This window comes from Phytophthora sojae, assembly GCF_000149755.1.
Source record: "Phytophthora sojae unplaced genomic scaffold PHYSOscaffold_2, whole genome shotgun sequence".
NCBI classification, from domain to species: Eukaryota; Oomycota; class Peronosporomycetes; order Peronosporales; family Peronosporaceae; genus Phytophthora; species Phytophthora sojae.
Genome location: NW_009258116.1, coordinates 6,050,572 through 6,068,982, shown reverse-complemented (window position 1 = coordinate 6,068,982; position 18,411 = coordinate 6,050,572). Strand labels below are relative to the sequence as shown.

The following is an 18,411-nucleotide window of genomic DNA, read 5'->3' as shown; positions in this document are numbered from 1 at the left end:
TGTAGCCACTTGTGCGTGTAACCCTGTTACACCATCCCCCCTCAAGGTTAGACGCGCCGAGTCACGGCACGTCAATCAGGAAATTGACCATTCGTCAATTCTTCACGTTGGGAGAAAGAAAACTCGAGCTCATTCCGCAATGAGCTCGCCGCAGAAGAAGACGACCGCCCGCCGCAACAGAGGGTAACCTCTCTGTTGCTTAGTACCATGAGCGCCAGCAGGCAAAGCGCGACGCGCTCGCTGCAAAGGCCGCGTCGGGGACAACTCAGTCGGGGATTGTCCTCGAAGGTTCCTCTGTAGTCAACGACGCCGTTGACTATGGGAGTGACGACGTAGAGATGGAAGAGGGCGAGACCTTTTCCAACAAGCGCAAGGAGTCTATCGACATTGATAGTCTCGACCCGCATGCCGGGTCGAGACGCCCTCATGAAGGAGACGACTCGGACGCTTCGAGCTCGAAGCGTTCGCGCGGCGAGAGCGAAACTCCGCTCTCCGCTGCTGGGGCTTTAAGCTCCCTGCGTGAGGTGGCGTCTTCAAGTTCTCCGCGCGCTGCTCAGGCAGCGCGCGATCCGTGGATGCCGTCTGCGTCAGAGATCGCAGACCGTGTGGGCAACACCGTGCCTCCAAATGAAATTCCGCTGTACGTATGCAGCGGGATCCACGATGATGCTGTGGCGGAGGAGCAGCACTTTGATCCGTTAACGAATCAAAGGCACGATTACTATATCGGACTCTTTCACGAGCTCCGATACTTCCCCAGCAAGAAGACCTCTTCTCGCAGCAAAGTGCCTGAGTGGCAGGCACTTTGTCAAAGATGGAATGCTTTTGTTGAGAACTTCAACAAGAAGCCGGCTGCTTACCGTGAGCGGGTTAAGCATGCCCGTGAGCGCTTCGAGACATTCTCGACGCGCGGGAGGCTGGAGCAGCTCCACAGATCCTCTGCGGACGCTGGTATTCCATGCGCTGTGCCCGAAGGCCATCAGTGCACGTTGTGTCTTCCGGGTGCGGTGCGCTTGAGCGACCGCGGCCTAAACGGGTACACGACGATTCGTGTACCTGAGAGTCTCAAGGATCTCCGTGCCAAGTTCCTCGCACGAGGAACGCGACGATCGTGGGACCTCGGGCGCTGTAGGTGACCACAGCGCTCGCACTACCTTCGCGTCGGCGGTGCGTGGTGAGCATCGTACGCCCTCACCATTTCCGGAACGTCCTGCAGCAGGACGTCCCGCGGCTCCCATGTATCTTGGTGGGGCGGAAACCCTCTCCAACGAATACGATAACGAACCGGTTGCCGGTTCGTTTTCGGGATACTATGGTTCACAATACGCTCAACAATCCAGCGTGTTGAGCCGCGGGCGTCGCGGATCGGAGGCGGCGGTGGTGGGAACACGCCCCGGGTATGGTCAACCTGGGGTTGACCTTGGCCCGACGCTCGAGGAGCGGGTCGCTGCTGTGGAACAGCATCAGAGCCGGGAGTACGCCGCTCTGAAGCAGGAGGTGGCGATCCTGAGGGCTCAAGTCGCCCAGGCTTCGCAGACCGCGTCGGACATCTCTGTCGACGTGGGAGGTCGCGTCGCATGCTTGGCCCAGCGCGTTCACGCGCTGGAGCAGAGGTTTGCTCCCGCTGGGGCTTCCGCTTCGGGCCAGCCGAGGTAGGTGGCTCGTGCTGCCGGTATGGCTTCAGCCGCCCGACGTAAAAGGTCGGATGGAGGCGCATGCTAGATGGAATATCTAGCGTGTAGGCGTTGCCATGCCGTGCCAACACCGTGAACGGCCCGATGAAGCGCGGAGCGAGCTTGCTCGCCCCGAAGTCAGAAACTGCATGTTTAGGCAGGTTTTGAGTTGCTAACAAAACCAATGAACCCTTCTTGAATTCATTGGTGTTGCCCCTACCAACATTGTCTGCGTTCAGCTTCTGTCGGTCGACAGAAGCTGCGATAGCGTCTTGGACAAACCGAATGACGGCTTGTCTGCGCTGCATGAAGTTGATTGCGTCCGAGCTGAATTCGTTCAGCTCGTTTCTAGCAGTAGGCCCGGCCTCTGCGTTCGTCTTCGCGGTGTCTGTGCCCTGCACAGACCCGTTCTTCTTCTTCTTGCTCTTGTCGGCGTCTGTGCCCTGCACAGACGCGTGCTTCTTCTTCTTGTTGCGCGTAGTCGCGGCTGACACTGTGCAAGTGTCAGCGGCATTCTGCGGCTGCTGCGTTGCAGTCTTAGATCCTCCCCCACTTAAGGAAGGAGCCATCATCCCGAGTAGACTCGGGAGGCGTGGGTGCCTGATGGCATTCACGTAGAACGGTGTATGCCCGGTCGAGTCATGCACCGAGTTGTTGATGGCGAACTCCGCCATCGGCAGGCACTCGCACCAGTGTTGGAACGAGTGAGCGTAGCTCTTAAGCACGTCTACGAGCACGCGGTTCACGCGTTCGGTCTGCCCGTCCGTCTGCGGATGGTCCGCAGTCGACATCGAAAGTTGATTCCCAAGAAGTGTAAACACTTCTTGCCAAAGGTGTGCAGTGAAGCGCGGGTCCCGATCCGACACAATGTCGATCGGCATGCCATGGTGTTTGAACGCCATGTCAACGAACAGACGCGCCGTCTGCTTCGCAGTCACTTCAGCGGGTACCGCAGCAAGATGGTACATCTTGCTGAAGCGGTCAACAAAGACCACAACGCCCGTGTTCCCCTGGCTATCCGGGGGAAGACCGAACACGAAGTCCAAAGACATGGACTGCCAACACTCCGACGGAGTCGGCAGTGACTGCAAGGGAGCCTGCGCGAACGGCGCAGGCTTCACACGTTGACAAACCTCGCAAGCACGGACGTACTTGCGCACCCATTTATACTGGTGGGCCCAGTAGAAGTATCGCGTGAGAAGAAGGTATGTCTTCTCACGGCCCGGATGCCCCGCAGTCGGTGCATCGTGATACTCGTACATGATCCTGAGTCGCAGGTCATGGTCATTGGGCACGACAACGCGATCCGCGTTGTCGTCGACTGCACTGTAGAGCAATAACCCGTCGTGCACCCGATAACGGTGTGCACGAGCACGAAGATGCTTCGGCAACTTCTGACGAGCTTTGTCAGAGGGCGCTGAGCCGTAGGCCAGCAAGAGCTTCGCGTCCGCGTCGTGCGCGTACGCGACCTTCACGTCGTCCAACAGTGACGACGTCGGGTGCTCGATCCCATGGCGTCAATGGCATTGACGTCGGCATCAGTCGTGGTGTAGTCAGGTCGACGCGAGAGCGCGTCGGCCACCACATTGAGTCTTCCGGGTTTGTACTCAACCCGGAAGTTATAATGAGAGCCATCTCGCCATCCGTTGCGAGATGTGCGGCGACTTCACAGCCGTCCGCAACGACGCGTGGTCCGTATAGACCACGAACGGTTTGCTTCCGAGTAGATACACTCGGAACTTCGCGAGTGCGTACTTCATGGCAAGGAGCTCCTTGTCATGTACCGGGTAGTTGCGCTCAGCTGGCTTCAGCTGACGCGATTGGTAGTAGACGACACGATCACGACCCTCGTGGTCGGGCTGCATCAACGCACATCCGATTGCGAAGTCGGATGCGTCACACACAACGTGGAATGGGCGATCTTGGTCGGCCACCGCCAAGATCGGCGCCTCAGTCAAGCCCCGCTTGACTGCATCGAAGGCCTGCTGACACTCAGCAGTCCAAACCCACTCGGCGGCCTTCTTCAGGAGCTGTGACAGCGGGCGTATCATGCCCGAGTAGTCCTTCACGTACTTGCACAAGTACGTGGCCAAGCCAAGGAACTGCCGCAGTCCCTTGACGTTCGACGGCGTCGGCCACTCATTGATCACTCTGACCTTCTCAGGGTCAGGGCGGACACCGTTCTTCCCAACGAGACACCCGAGCACGGGTATCTCGCTCGCCCCGAAGATGCACTTCTTCAGGTTCGCATAGAGCTTGTGCTTGCGCTCATGCGCAAGCAGCTTCCGGAGATGCACCTTGTGCATCACAACATCGCTCATCCCGTCCGCAGCCCGGCTACATCGTCGAAGTAGCTCGGTGCGAAGTCGTGCACCGAGCGCAACAAGTGCGTCACGCATCTGTTGATGGTCGCAGGGGCGTTCTTCAGACCCTGCGGCATCACTAGCCACTCCCAGAGCATGTCGCTCGGTGTACTCACTGCCGTGAGAGGGATATCGCTCTCACGCATGAGGGGGATATCGCTCTCACGCATGAGGATCTGATAGAACCCATCGCGCAGATCAAGAGCACTGTAGATAGTGCTCCTGGCCATCGAATCGATGATAACATCTTTTCGAGGTATCGGCGTCTGCGCCGGTATCGTCGCATCGTCAGCTTGTTATACGCATGAACGATGCGCCAGCCGCCCTGTGGCTTCTTGACACAGAACGTCGGAGCACTGTGCGGGGATTTCGATTCCCGCACTTGTCCAGCTTTGCGACGACTTTCGAAGAAGTCGTCGATCGCTTTGACCTGCTCTCGCGGCAGTGGCCACTGCCGCGTGACACAGTACTTCGTGCCCGGCACGAGATTAATCTCGTGCTCGATTCCCTTGTCCTGCGGAAGCTCCGCAGGAATCTCTTCCGGAAGTACGTCCGCGTACTCCCGTAAGATCTCGTAGTAGGGACTCGTTTTCAACGAGTCCCAGCTCTGCTCTTCAAAGCGCTCCTTCTTCGTCTTCGCACTGAGAGTGTCATCACTCTCAGTGGTGCTCTCCATGAAGAACTGCCTCAGTTCTTCATTCTCGCTCCTCGTTCTCTCGGCGTCCGACAGAATGCATATTTGCTCGATGCGTCCATCGTGCAAGTCACGCGCGAAGCGCTTCCAGCTCATGACTGGAAGCGAAGTCAACTCCGACGCTTGCGTCGGAGGGTTAGCGAGGGTCATCTCCCTGTACCGGAACCCGGTACAGGTACGCGTCAAGACGTTCAACGTCTCGACGTCCGGCTTCTCAGCCTCGGTCTGCCCGGCAGACATTCCTTGTAGCGTCTCGGCCCCAGGCCGAGACTTGCGCAGCGACCTTCGCATGCGCCGTCTTCTTGTTTTGCGGAGCCCGGCTCCGCTTGGTTCTTGACCTCGTCCAGGCCCAGCCGTGGACGGGTGTTCTTCTTTAGTACCGCCGGCGGGTTCATCCCGCGGGCGAGCGACTTCAAGCCCGGCTGCACGACAGCATGCAAGTTTTTCCGGTGCGAGACGTTTCCAACCGTCCGCACCGCCTGCACCATCGGCTCCCGAAGCCGACACGCCATCTTCACCTCGACGCCTGTTATTGGCGGAGCCCTCCATTACGGAGGGTGCGTCGGCTCCCCGAGCGACGAATCAAATTCACCCAAGCCATCGACTCCCGAAGTCGACGGCGTTACGTCACCTTGGCTGTTATTATTGGCCAGGCCTGATCCAATCAGATTCGCGTCAGCCTCCACGGCTGAGGCGTGTGACTCGTCTGCGTCATCCGTGCCCCTTGAGGTCGGAGACTCTTCCTGATTCGCTGAAAAGCGGGCGTCGATCTCCGAGATCAACACATTTTCTCCTTCAGCCGTCGGCGGCGACGCCGACGCTTGCTGCTCTTGCGCGCGTGCTCGCGCGTGCCCAGGGCGCTCCGGGAGAGCGGCATTAGGTGCTGTCTCGAATGGGGAGTCGCGCGCACCTGTCGGTGCGTGCGTAGCGGCAACAGGGCCATCGCTCACTGTTCCGCTGTCGCGACCGAAGCGCACGAGAGTGCGCTTCTCCCAATCGATGACCAGATCATGCCGTGCAAGCCACGGCATGCCCAATACAATGTCAAACTTATCGTCCAGATCCAGGACGATAAAGGTCTCGACAAACTCTTGATCTTCATACGTGAAGCGCACGCGTACCACGCGCTTTTCGGTCTTTACGATGGCCCCCGTTGCCAGTCGTACTTCCAACATACTTCGAGGTATCTTTAAATCCTCGAAGTCAAGCCTTGATAGACTTCGCAGTCGAACAAAGTTCTTCGACGCGCCAGAATCTACCAAAGCACGGAGAGAGCCGCTTGCTCTCATCGAGTTCACGTTCAGGATGACAAAGTCAGGCTTGTCATCTTGGTTCTTGCAGTGAGAATGAACCTCACTGGGGGCTGCAGTCCTCAGTGTCGCGTGTCCAAGGTCGACACGCGGAACTGCATTACCAGTAGGGCGCCCCGCGCCTACTGGCGTCCAGCGATTTTGTGTGGTTGCGACGGTGCCCGGCACCGCCGCGATAGCCACCCTGCTGGTGCACGGGGGCCGTGCACTCCCGAGGAAAGTGACCGATTCTACCGCAACGGTAGCATCGCACATTGTTTCCCTGCGACTGCTGGGGTCCAGCAGTCGCAGCACTCGAGAGGTCCATGGGTTCTGGGCCTCCCGTCCTCACTACCGGGCGTGGCTGTGGCCTCGGCACATGTGCATGCAGCTTAGCCTGCCGCAGGCTAAACTCCTCCTGCATTGCAAGAGTAATTACAGCTTCGAGAGTACTCGGGTACTCACGGAAGATATAGGTCTTCACATGCCCATCTCTGAGCCCCTTCATGAACGTGACGACCTTGATCGCCTCGTCGATCGGATTGGTCACAATGTTCGAGACCAAGTACCGTGCTCTCTGAGCGTAAGCATGGACATCATGCTTGCCCTGCTGCAGGTCGAGGAACTCCGCCCTCGACCGGAACTCGTTTTGCGGTGGCCCAAACGCTTGTCTGAGCTCTTCCTTGAAACCCTCGTACGTGCTAAAGCACGTAGGATCCGAGAGTCGGCGTCCATACGCCCAACTTCTTGCACGTCCGCCAAGACATGACATGGCGAACGCAACCTTCGACAACGGGTCGACGATACGTCGAGCCGCAATGGCAGCGTCGAGTTCGACAAGCCAACGGAGGAGAGGTTCATCCTATCTTCCGACATAGTTGCTCACATTGAGCTTCAGCGATTGCGCGCGTGGTGTCGTCCCGGACGACACCGCGGTAGTAGCAGCAACATCGCGTTGCTGCTTCAGGATGAAACACAGAGCAACACCGTGTTGCTCTGTCGGCGTTAGCGTACGCAGCATCGTAGCTACAGCCGCCTCACCAATGACTGTTGACAGTCGTTGGAGGGCCTCCCACTCTGGATCCGACAGGTGGGGACAGTCAGCGCGTGCAACGTGAGTTGCAGGCGTAGTGGAGCTTTCCATGGGCACCTCTGTATCCATGGGAAGGTTCTCAGCTCCGCGTTCGTGCGATGACGTACGAACTCAGGTAGTCGGTCGTTGGACGGACTACAAAGTGCTACCAGGTGTAGTGGGCCTACTTTGGCTCACTACTTTAGCTTACACGTGTGCGCGTGTATGTGAGGAAGCGTAGCTTAGTTTAAATTAGAGTTAATTATACTCGGGCCTCCGAGTATAGATTAATCTAAATAAACGATCCAAATAATGTTTTTGGGTTAAAATGAGAACTGCTATTTTTGTTTTATGTTTCTGACTTCCTCTAAATGTAATATTCTAAGATAGGAATCTGCCAACGGCTGGTTGGCACAATTCCAATGCTATGCATGTCGCTCATTGGCTAAGAGATGCTGCTCTCAGCCAATAGGAATCCTAAGTCTCTATGGACCACCCGTCGTGGTGGTCGTAAATGTATGTAGCCTTTGGTGTGTCTACACCAAGGTCGAGAAAGTCTTTCGAACCTCTAACAGACGTCGTATCTGTTAGAGTAACAAGTGACTGTAGCCACTTGTGCGTGTAACCCTGTTACACTGGACGAGATGTCGTGGTGTCGGCGAGTTGGTGCACATTCGCGAGGACGACGGCAGTCTGCGCGTTGTGTTGCCAGCGGCACTATGGGCCGACGTACTGCGAGAGAATCACGACTCTATCTTTGCGTGCCATCTCCGGGTGCCGCCGACGTACGCAAGAATCGCAGCGAAATATCGGTGGCCGGACATGAGGGCTCACATCAGACGCTGGGTCAGGTCGTGCTGTGACTGTGGCACGAGGAAGTCGAAAGCAAAGGAGGTGATACCTCCGCTACGCAGCCAAGGGGTGGGCGATGTAGGTGACAGATGGGCCCTGGATGTGGCTGGGCCTTTGCCAGGGACTGAAGGCGGAAACCGCTATGTCGTGGCGGCAGTGGACTACAGTACGAGATATGCAGTAGCAGTGGCGGTGCCGAGCCACACTACCAAGGACATAGCCCAGTTCATCATGGACAAGTTGATTCTGGTCTACGGGCCTATGCGGGAGATTGTGATGGAAGGAGCGCCCGAGCTGAACGGAGCGATCGTCGAGGCGTTGGTAAGCGCACTGCAGGCGCGTCAAGTGACACCGGTGCCTTACCGACCAGCGCTCCTTGGACTCGTAGAGCGCTTCCACAGAACCTGGAAGGACATGGTGGCGCTGTTCGTCACGGAAGCACAGAACGACTGAGACCGCTGGCTTCCGTGCGCCACCTACGCATACAATAGGGCACGCCATTCTGGCACGGGCTTCAGCCCCAATGAGCTGATGATGGGGCGGCGCCTGAGGGCACCGAACGAGCTGCTGAGGAGCAGCGGGGTAACGCAAGTCGGGCCGTTCGCCGACTACCATCGGGCGTTGGTGGACAGCATGCAGAGAGCAACGGAGGCGACGAAGGCGGCGCTCGCGATAGACCAGCGCCGACGAGCCAAGTACTACGACAGGCGTGTGCGTCAGCACGCCGAGTTTGATGTTGGTGATCGCGTGTGGGTGCTGCGCCCACCACGCGGAAAAGGACTTACAAAGTTGACGCATCAGTGGCTGGGGCCGGCACGCATCGTTGTCGACGCGGGCTTCGACAACTGGAAGGTGGAGCGAGAAGACACGGGCGAGCACCTGATCGTGCACTGCAGTTTCCTGGTTTCCTGCCACTGCCCGAGTGACTCGCTCGGCAGTGTGGCAGAACGCATACTGAGGGAGATGGCGGAGGAGGACAACGACGTGGGGTCAGACGCAGAGGAGCCCGACCAGAACGAGGAGGCAATGGTGCGGGGCGGCGAGGAAGCCACCGTGGCCACGGCGGACCAGATGCCGACGGCGGATGGGATGGCGACAGTGATGGATGAGAGGACGAGTGGTAGCGTGGCCGTTGAGCGGTCGCGTAACGCCTCCACCGAGGACGTTGTGGTGGCGGAGATGCCCGCTCAGACGCCAGGAATAGCGGCGACGGATGCACGAGCGTCGAGATCTGGTGCTGCGAGAGACAGAGCAACACCATCACTACGCAACAAGCAGCGGAAACGACGAGCGGAAGCAGATGCAGAAACTGGGGGCGAGGACGCGCTCAAGCGCCGGCGCCAGCAGGAAGCGAATGAAGCGCGCGAAGCACGGTGGCTCGGCCGGCAAGCGGCGCGTGAAGGTCAAGCAGCGGCAGCAGCCACGACGCAAGAAGGCGGCGAGGTGCAGATGCTGCGTGGACAAGGACGACGAGCACGACCAGCACCAATGCCGGAGCTCCTGCAAGTGGCTACGGCAGGACACATCGTGGAGAGGGCAAGGCGGCGTGTGCGGAACAGGGCTGGTCGCTACGTGCTGGAGCACGAGGTGGAGTACGGTGTCAGGCCGGGCGGACCGACAGGCAGGAAGTGGCTCACGGCGGACGAGTTCGAGACGCTGCTCGATGCCGGAAAGATCGAGGGCGATCTTCCAGCCGGTGATGGCGTGTAGTTGTGTGGCCCGTCACACGGCCAACAGCCGCGTGTCCGAGCTGCTGGACGTGCAGGAGTTGACGACGGACGTGATGTGGCACACCATGGCGGTGTCGGTGACGACGATGTACGGCTAGATGCGGCCGGTGCAGGGGAAAGTCAGCGGGCTGGAGCCACCGACCAACGCTGGAAGTGGGCGATTGAAGTTGAAGCAGCGTGACTGCCGAAGATCGCAGGAGGGACGACGTGTGAAGGCGAGTCAAGGTGGAAGCATGCCAGGAGGCGAGGCGACGCCAGCGGAGCGAACGTGAGGACAAGAAGTGTCGAGTCGACAAGAAGGGGGAGAGGTCCAAGTAGGATAGGAAGGGCGCTGTAGCTAGAGTTAGTATAGGCGACGGAGGGGATACGGTAGATAGGAGGGAGGCGAGCGGCGGCCGTGTCGACTCGACCCTCAGTTAAGATTTGTTGCGGGACGTGCAGCGAGTTGAGACTAATACATTGATCTGCGCCGGAAGCACGGGTTGCTGACCTTCGTACTGCGGCGGAGGGCGTCGGCGAGGAGTCGAGCAGTAAGGGAGAGGTAAGCTGAGGTAGAGCTCGCACATGATGAGGGCAGTGGACAAGTAGAGCGACGGGACCGTGGAGAGAGACCACGGGGGTTGTGGCGGAGCGCCTCGACCGAGGGACAAAGGGTCCACGTGTACCTACGGGTGAAGGACACCTGCGTCCGTTGCATGTAACCGGGCTAGTTGCGGGGAGCAGCCGGCGGGGCTACCCGACCGTCGGTGCCGATAACGCTTCCTCCCAGTCATCTCTATCCGTCATGAGGTGGCGGCCAGTAGCTGTCTGGTTGACCACTGTGAGAACTGCCTCGTGCTGATGCCACCGCGGCTAACCCGCTACCTAGGTGCAGAGGTCTGCAATCGATGACGGCTGGCTGACGACCTGTAATGGGTGGGGCAGGGAGGTTGGCGCTAGCTACATTACCACAGTTCTTATCGCTCTACCACCGTACGACTAATACATGTTTGCGGACCATCCCATTCTCGTTTCACCGTGAAGCGATTCCACGGCGATTCCGCCGCGACGGTTCTGCTTTGCTCTGTGTGAGTCGATCTCACGCAACACCAGCATCACTCACTCAAACCATAGCTAGTCTTGCAAGTCAATAGAAATCTTATTAAAAAGGGTTAACCCTTTCGCGGCAAACCGGGCCAAAATGGCACGTTTGGATGCCATCCCAAGTGTTGCATCGGAGATCGCGTCCAATCGAGCCAAAATGGCCCGTTTTGGTTTTGCTACCACTCTTCGACCCTCGCTGGACTACTGCGTTCAATTACAGCCAATCCCTGCACACACCTCATCGTTTCATTTTCAAAAATTACAAATATAGGCATCTGGTGACGTTGAACCATCAGAAGATTCCATACTCAAACGAAAATATGTGCAGATGTTCTCGCTCACAAGTTTGCATACTGAAATCCATACTCATACGGCCCTTGGGGCTCCCGTGAAGAATGCCGGGCACAACATTCTTAGAGGAGGAGGACAAGCAGTTGGTCGTGAATATGCTGACCGCGGAACAGGAAGAATCGCATGGAAGGACGTCGCGCAAAAGATGAAGCGTTGGGGCCGAACTCCTGCGGAGCTTGCCCAAAGAGTATCTTCGCTGAAGCGCACGTTTGGAACCGACTTGGCCAAGTTCCCGCGTTCGTTTTACACTCCTGTTCGAGCTACACGAGGCCGCCGAAGCGGACACACACTCCGTATCCGCCAGCCTAGACGGAAAAACGATCTCCAGCATCAGCAAGAAAGCAACAAGAGCCATACTGGCCCACTTCGGCTCACCCAGACTACAGCAGGTCAAGCGGACGCGCCAAAGCAGCAAGATGATCGCAGCTCTCGCGATTTAGCGTTAGATCAAGCACGAGGATCTTCACGCGGCGATTCACTCCACCATCTAGCGCCAGATACATCGTCGGTGACATCGGATTCAGGGTGTGGAGGAGTAACGTTGGTGGAGACAGGTGGTGATGTGGTTGGTTTTTGTCCTGGGGCTGAAGAGCGCCGTCAAAAGCGTTTGCGTTCGTTTATACCAGAGCACCTGACGACTACGGCTGCAACGCAAGCTGTGGTCTCAATGTTTAGCTGTGTAGCTCGTCAAGAAGTCATCTATCCTTCGTGCGCGCCCCATTTGAATGCTGGTGAGCTACTGCCCAGTGGGATTGCAGCCATTATTGCGGCAATACAACGGGTTAGAACTATTGGGGCTGGCGATGTGTTTATGGATATCGGCTCTGGTGTTGGCAATGTGGTGACTCAGTTTGTTCTTTCGACATCAGTTCGCGCGAGCATTGGTATTGAAGTTCGACGTGATTTGGTTGACCGCTGTAATGGGATACTGGTTGAGCATGTAGTGCAATGGCCAGGTCTACAAAACGTGGAGGTGTATGCTGAAGATGTGGAGCGAATTGAGCTGTCGATGATATACCCTTTCTCCAGCGCAACAATCGTCTTTGCCAACAACTTGCGCTTTGAGCCTTCTACCACAAATCATATCACAAGTGAGCTTGTATACATGACGGACGCGTGGATTGTTGCCTTCACAAGTGAGATTTGCCCACGGCACAGTCCCACGTGCACAAACAGCTTCTCGCTGGAAGCTGCAAACATCAGTCGAAGTGTTGGTGAGCTGGTCATCAAAACCAGCAACAGTTTATCTCTATACAGAAAAGACCGAGCTGTACGTGTTCTCAGCCTGAAAATATAAGCATTCATCTTGATTTCATTATACATTTACAGACTGTTCATCTTGCGTTGATCTTGTTGGACCTGTTTCGGCTCGACGACGCTGAATGAACAAATTGGACGTCTTCCTTTGGTTTCCTTTGGCTGAGAATAGGTTTTCGCGCAAGTAAAATTTGTGGTACTACTCCCAACAAGTCCAAGTGGGCTGTTGGCAGAAGTATGGCTTCGCAGTAGTTGTATGGACAATTTGACAGAGGCTCACGCCGTGGAGCGTACAGTGGTCGGTGACAACTGTTGGAAACCGATCTTCCCATCGACATACCACACAATGCCTTCTCCGCTTCTTGTCTCCAAAAATCTGCTTCGAGTTGAGAGCAACGCACGATTTTTGAGGGTTGGACATGGTTGAAGGTTCCACGCCCCCACAATGCCACATAGCAGAAGCCTCCACTGCGGCCGCAACCCCAGACTCTCCTCGGGCGGAGTAGAACATTCTTCTGTCACTAGGTGCCTCCATCCATTTCCCTGAAATTAGCTCCTCCGCGAGCTCTGCAACAAATGAACGGTGCGGATCACGATCTCTCGTCACGTCAATAGTCAACTTTCTGGTCATGTAGGCATTGACTCTGGCAATATCCACAAAAGCCATCCCCAGCTTCTTATACCATTTCTTGAAAGTGTGACCGTCGGCCAAAGAGAACCGTTCACGTAGTTGGTCCAGCCTATCAACACCTTGCATATTGGTGTTGTACTCTGACACACACAGTGGAGCAGGGAATGGCTGCAGTTGACTGCCGACTCTCCTTGTTAAGGCCGTTTCCGAAGACTTGTCTGCGTTCGACACCACCTTCACCACCGCACTATCATACCACGCCACAGCAACCATCTCATGCGCCACTGAAACAGCTTGGAGATACTGCCCGCGACGACACTCCTTCTTCTTCAAAACGACATGATGCGGAAAATGCAGGCTATTCCCACGTATAGTCCCTCTCCCAAAAAGGCCCTTCACTCGCAGAGCAGCCAAAAGTTGCACGGACATGTAGTAGTTGTCGGCATTTATCACGCGATTGGTATGATAAAGTGGCCTCACCACTTCCATAACCTGGCTTCGGACAGTTGATAACTCGTCCAGTTCTTGTCTTAGTGCTTCGATTGTCTCCTTAGATACAACGCCTTGCAGCCGATCGGATAGGTCGCTCGCACAGTGCACTCGAAAGTTGATGGCTATCCACGTAGTGGCACAACAAAGGGTGTAAACTCGAAAGTGGTATTTACCACCAGGCTTCATGGGGTTGAACATTATCAATCTCCGCCCGTACTTGGTTTTGGAGGCGACGCTCGCCTCATCCAGCGAGACATCTCTTCCGACCTCTACGTATTTCCCTTCTGTGATTTTCAGCATATTCAGAAGCGGGCGAATTCTCCTGACAGGGTCCACTGGCTGCGGTGGGGCCGGCGCAGTAGCAATATTCTGAGATCGTCGCGAAGCTTGTTGAGAATTCGATGTCGAGGTAGGAACGGAAGAATTTTCAGTAGGTTGCGTTGAGCTACTCGTCGTCGTAGCATCTTCCGACAACAGCTCGTCAATATCAATAGCATCAGGATCGGCGCGAGTCTCAGCTGTATCCCCACTACTAGCCACCGCGGTACTTGAGCCGCTATCAGCACTCGCTGCACGAGCAGCTTTTGGCACGTGCCTGAAACAGAAATGCTGGCGCAACAGCTTGAAGCGGCTCAGTGCCATCACCTTATCCAGACCTGTGTGGTTGCCCCCCACGATGCAATCTTCTATTTGCCTTCCCCAATAATTGGCGTATTCGCCCTTGACCACCAGTTTCATAAAGAAAAGAATTCCAAGGAAAGTAATCAATTCTTGTAGGGCGAACGGTTTGTTGGTGCTGAGCTTCTTCTCCAACTCATGCGCACGCATCGCCTTGTTCGTCTGGTGCAGAACTTCAACCCAGTAGTAGACAGGAATATAGGCAAAGATACTCGACGATGCCGAATGTTCAAACAAATGGCGGAAATGAGGGCGAACTCTCGTCTTGACATTGCCATCCGGATGCTGGTATAAGTCTGAAGGACCATTGATCTGTGCAGTAGGATCGAACTTCATGTTGGTGATACTTTCGACTTCGGGCAATGAAGATGGAAGAATTACCTCTGGATCATATCGCTCGAAACGCTCCTCCACTTCTTCCAAATCGCTGTCGTCCTCAACAATACCAGATTCGGTGCTGTCTGGTTGACAAAGGGACTTCCAGGCCGGCTTAGACGGCGATGCCATCACATTTTTATAGTTCTCCATGCCACGCTGAACGACACTCATGCTTATCCACTTATCGGCCTTCTGGAACTGTGTGTCAACCCAATGAATCTGAAACAGCGCTTTCTTCTTGTAAACCTAGAGACTCGGCCAACAATGTAAGCACTTCCTGCATCTTCGAATATTCGGCCTGATAGCCAGGACTCTTTGGCAGGCGAGTACGCCACAAGCTTCTCGACAAACAGCTGAGGCATTGCTGCGGCAGTGGGCGAAGCTGAATCGCGCGTACTACTAGTCTCCGTCACGACAGGAGGGGCAACAGTAGCGTCCGATGTAGTATGGCCGATCATTGCACTACTGCCAACCGCACCGCCAGCTCCACTGGGCGTCGTACTCTCCATCGCTGATGCTAAGCTCCGCTGTCGCTTGCGAGGCTGCTTCTTTCGCGCTGGAGATGAAACCTTGCGTTTAGAAGGTGCCTTCTGCTGTTTGTGCTGTATAGTTGACCCACGTCCTCGCCGAGGCTCCGTCAGCGCTTGCGCTTCACTCGAACGATAATTCGACGGTTGAATCCTTGCCAAAGCTTCATGCTGAGTCTGACCACGGCTATCACTCAGGACCTGCTGGAAGCGCGGTTCTTGTCTTGTGTCCGTTGCTTGAGTTCCTGCTCCAGCAAGGGGTGGAGGCTGTTCATCACCCGCTTGAACACGCTGCTGAATAAAACCCTCCATGCTTTACGATCCCTGCTGCCAGAAGAATCGTTATGGTGTGCAGCCTCTTCTTGTCACTGCGGCACGAAAGCCAACGCCGATCCATTCAGGCCATAATTTGAATACTCAGTTGAAGATAGTTTCCCATGTTTTGTTTCGATACTGAAATCAAGATGTGTGCACCGGTATCTAGCGGATGCATCTAAAATGAAGGATGTCTGAAGAAGGCCACCACGACGTCTGCGTCTACTCCAACGACTTTCAACTGCGCGAACAAATCGACTTCAGCTGATAGACCACACGCCAGAAGCCCGCGCCCAGCTGATCAAGGGTATCGAGAACACCCGCAGTCCAAAGGTAACAACTCAGCTACGTGGATGCTGGAGTATACCAGCCCTGTTGCTACCAGTAGAGCGGCAGACAGCATGGGCTTCATGAGTTTTGCTGCGAGGCTGCAGGTGGGTTTGGGAAGGAAGACGTGACGTTGCCGTCGGCTGTACACCCAGGACTGGTTTTCAGCACGAAGCTCGATGCAGCTCAGCGACGCAGACGGAGTTCCCGGTCCACATGCACGGCATGTACTGGTGCGCGCCAACATACAACCGACTCGATTGGGTTTTGGTACGCAGGCCTGAACTTGGTAGTTGACATGATCTTCATGGCGTCGCTGTGTCCAACCCAATGGTGCTCCCCGAGCGTGCCGCCGCTGACCTCGTTCCAGACTAATCAGTGGATCTCCGGCGTGGGGAAGTGGGCGCGGTGGCGAGCTCCGGTTATGCAAACGCTTTGACGGCGCACAGATGCGGGTGACGGTCAACATCTTCCTTCTGCTGCCCTTCGGAAGCCCACAAACATCGTCCACCGAATGCCCGAGCAGTGGACGCCTCCTTCGCGTCGCTGCAGTCCGAGACTATCTGCAGCAAACAGGCCAGCCTATCTTTCACATAATTACAAATAACACCAAGCGCTGTTAGCCAATAGACGAATTGTTCGGTCAATTATTGGGTTTCAGCCAATCATTGCATCCTTCCAAAACGTGCCAATCTGGACCGTTCTATAGTTTGCGGAGAAACCACCCCTCAAGGGTGGGTGCCAGAATGGCCCGTTTTAGTTTTGCTACAATTGATCTAGTATACTATACAAATTCAAGTAATTCGCGAAAGGGTTAAACGTTATCGCTTTCCGCCGCCAGTCATGTGGGGCGACGTCACGATGGTGCGTCATATGCCGTTATGTACTCTGTAAATTACACATGTATTATACAAGATCAAGTTGAGGACTCCTTACGTCGGCTTCATGGTTTCCGCCAACGACTGAAGGACGTTGAGGTTGGTGTGGACAGGAGATGTCGACGTAGCATTGCACGCAGTTCCGAGCCGCTAGCTTCAAGTCCACCGTCTGCATTGAATTGCAGCCTCTTGCTGCTTGTGACTAAGTCGCAGCCTGCCGCGCTTGAAGCCGAGCCCTGCTCGTGCACGCGCGTCGTGTGGTCGTCCCGGCAACTTCAAGCGATACAGTCGAGCGCCGCACACTCAACGTGTGCGACTGTCCTCATCTGCCTCGAGAACGTCCCCAACGCCTACGTCACCCACGCGCCAAAGTTTGCCCAAAGTTGGTCCGAGCCAAACCGCTATGCGGGCCCTGGAGATGCGTTGCGGGACGTGCCTCGCGTCAGCCTCAGCTCAGCGCACATACGGCTGATGTCCAGCGCCAACGAAGGGACATCGGGAAGCGCGCCGGCACCGACGTGCAGCGATAAGGTAAAGCCCCCCGCTGCCGGCGCGAATCTATCGTCGCGACCAGCAATGTAAACGGGAGCTACACAGTGAAAGTCGCCAGTGAGGTGAGATGAGCAGGAAACGAATGGCCCTCGCTTCAGTCTGCTCGCGATGCTCACGCATAGTCCCTGAAGATCACCCGCTTCCAGTGATCGCAGCCCTCCCGACCATTTTTCCTCTAGCTCCGTGACCCTGACGCCGCCTACACGATGCTCGCGCTCGACATCACCAACATCGCGGCGACCGTCACGACCATCGTGCTGCTGTTCTCGCCGTTCCCGGACTTCCGAAGGATCCACACGCAGCAGAGCACGGGCGAGGTCCGCGTGCTGCCCGTGCTGATGCTGGGCGTCAACTGCTACACGTGGGCCATGTACGGCTTCCTCAGCGACACCTACTTCCCCGTCATGTCCATCAACGCCTTCGGGGCGCTCACGTCGCTCGTGTTCACGCTCGTCTTCTACCGGTGGACTTCGGACCGACCCGCGCTGCACAAAATGGGGGCGATCGCCGGCGGCTGGGCGTTGATAGTATTGCTCTTCGCGGTGCTCTGCAAGACGGACGTCATCCCGCTCTCGTCCAATATCCAGGAGCAGATCGTCGGATACATCGCAGTGATCATCAACGTCGCGCTCTACGCGTCGCCGCTCCGGACGATGAAGCTCGTGCTGCAGACCAAGTCGGCCGCCTCGCTCCCCGCCACGATGTGCTGCGTGAACCTCGTGAACGGATCGCTTTGGGTGTTGTATGGTATCCTCGCCAACGACATGTTCGTGCTCACTCCGAATGCTATGGGCGTGGTGCTGAGCTTCATCCAAGTGGTGCTGTGCATTAAGTTCCGACAAAGCGGACGCGTCGAAGCTCGCGATTCGGTGGCCGACACCAAGTGCGACGCGGTGGTTTTGTCTCCCGTGGTGGGGGGTTTACCCACTGACGTCGTGAAGTCGCCGGTGTACGAGGCCGTTGAGTCTCCCGTTTGAATCCGCAACGCGTGGAGATCCTGCAACAACATCGCATAACGAAGTCGAATGCCGGTGTTCGACTCATCCTCTTGACCTCGCTACGCAGACCTGAGTATTTGTGCACAAGTACGAAACTCCCGTAAATGGACGGACCAAGCTGGATGCTCCGGCAAAATCTTGTGTTCGTGAGCGCAACCTCCTACGCGAATGAATAGAGATTTATGCCGTACTTACCTCGATGCCTTGGAAATGTTGTTTAGACCTACTGATGAGAACGATGTCTTCCCCTAGGGTGATCGTTTATGAATAA

General features: G+C 56.2%; 5 protein-coding genes across 5 annotated transcripts; all 5 read left to right on the top strand.

Moving 5' to 3' along the window:
• Positions 1-1,233: 1,233 nt before the first annotated feature.
• PHYSODRAFT_482900 (hypothetical protein) lies at positions 1,234-1,656 on the top strand (the record flags this gene model as incomplete). The annotated part of the gene is made up of 2 exons (XM_009521708.1): positions 1,234-1,377; positions 1,438-1,656. Coding segments are annotated over 2 exons (363 nt in total), but the record flags the coding sequence as incomplete, so codon positions are not given.
• Positions 1,657-8,477: 6,821 nt separating this feature from the next.
• On the top strand, positions 8,478-8,918 carry PHYSODRAFT_375184 (hypothetical protein; the record flags this gene model as incomplete). Its single annotated transcript, XM_009521707.1, has 1 exon — positions 8,478-8,918. A coding segment is annotated over one exon (441 nt), but the record flags the coding sequence as incomplete, so codon positions are not given.
• A 2,271-nt stretch (positions 8,919-11,189) lies between these two features.
• Positions 11,190-11,357, top strand: PHYSODRAFT_433900 (hypothetical protein; the record flags this gene model as incomplete). The annotated part of the gene is made up of 1 exon (XM_009521706.1): positions 11,190-11,357. A coding segment is annotated over one exon (168 nt), but the record flags the coding sequence as incomplete, so codon positions are not given.
• A 402-nt stretch (positions 11,358-11,759) lies between these two features.
• Positions 11,760-12,275, top strand: PHYSODRAFT_375237 (hypothetical protein; the record flags this gene model as incomplete). The annotated part of the gene is made up of 2 exons (XM_009521705.1): positions 11,760-11,991; positions 12,064-12,275. Coding segments are annotated over 2 exons (444 nt in total), but the record flags the coding sequence as incomplete, so codon positions are not given.
• A 4,280-nt stretch (positions 12,276-16,555) lies between these two features.
• PHYSODRAFT_311566 (hypothetical protein) lies at positions 16,556-18,119 on the top strand (the record flags this gene model as incomplete). The annotated part of the gene is made up of 3 exons (XM_009521704.1): positions 16,556-16,576; positions 16,879-17,121; positions 17,322-18,119. 3 exons carry the CDS (start codon positions 16,556-16,558, stop codon positions 18,117-18,119), a joined length of 1,062 nt encoding a protein of 353 aa, XP_009519999.1.
• Between the last annotated feature and the right edge of the window lie 292 nt (positions 18,120-18,411).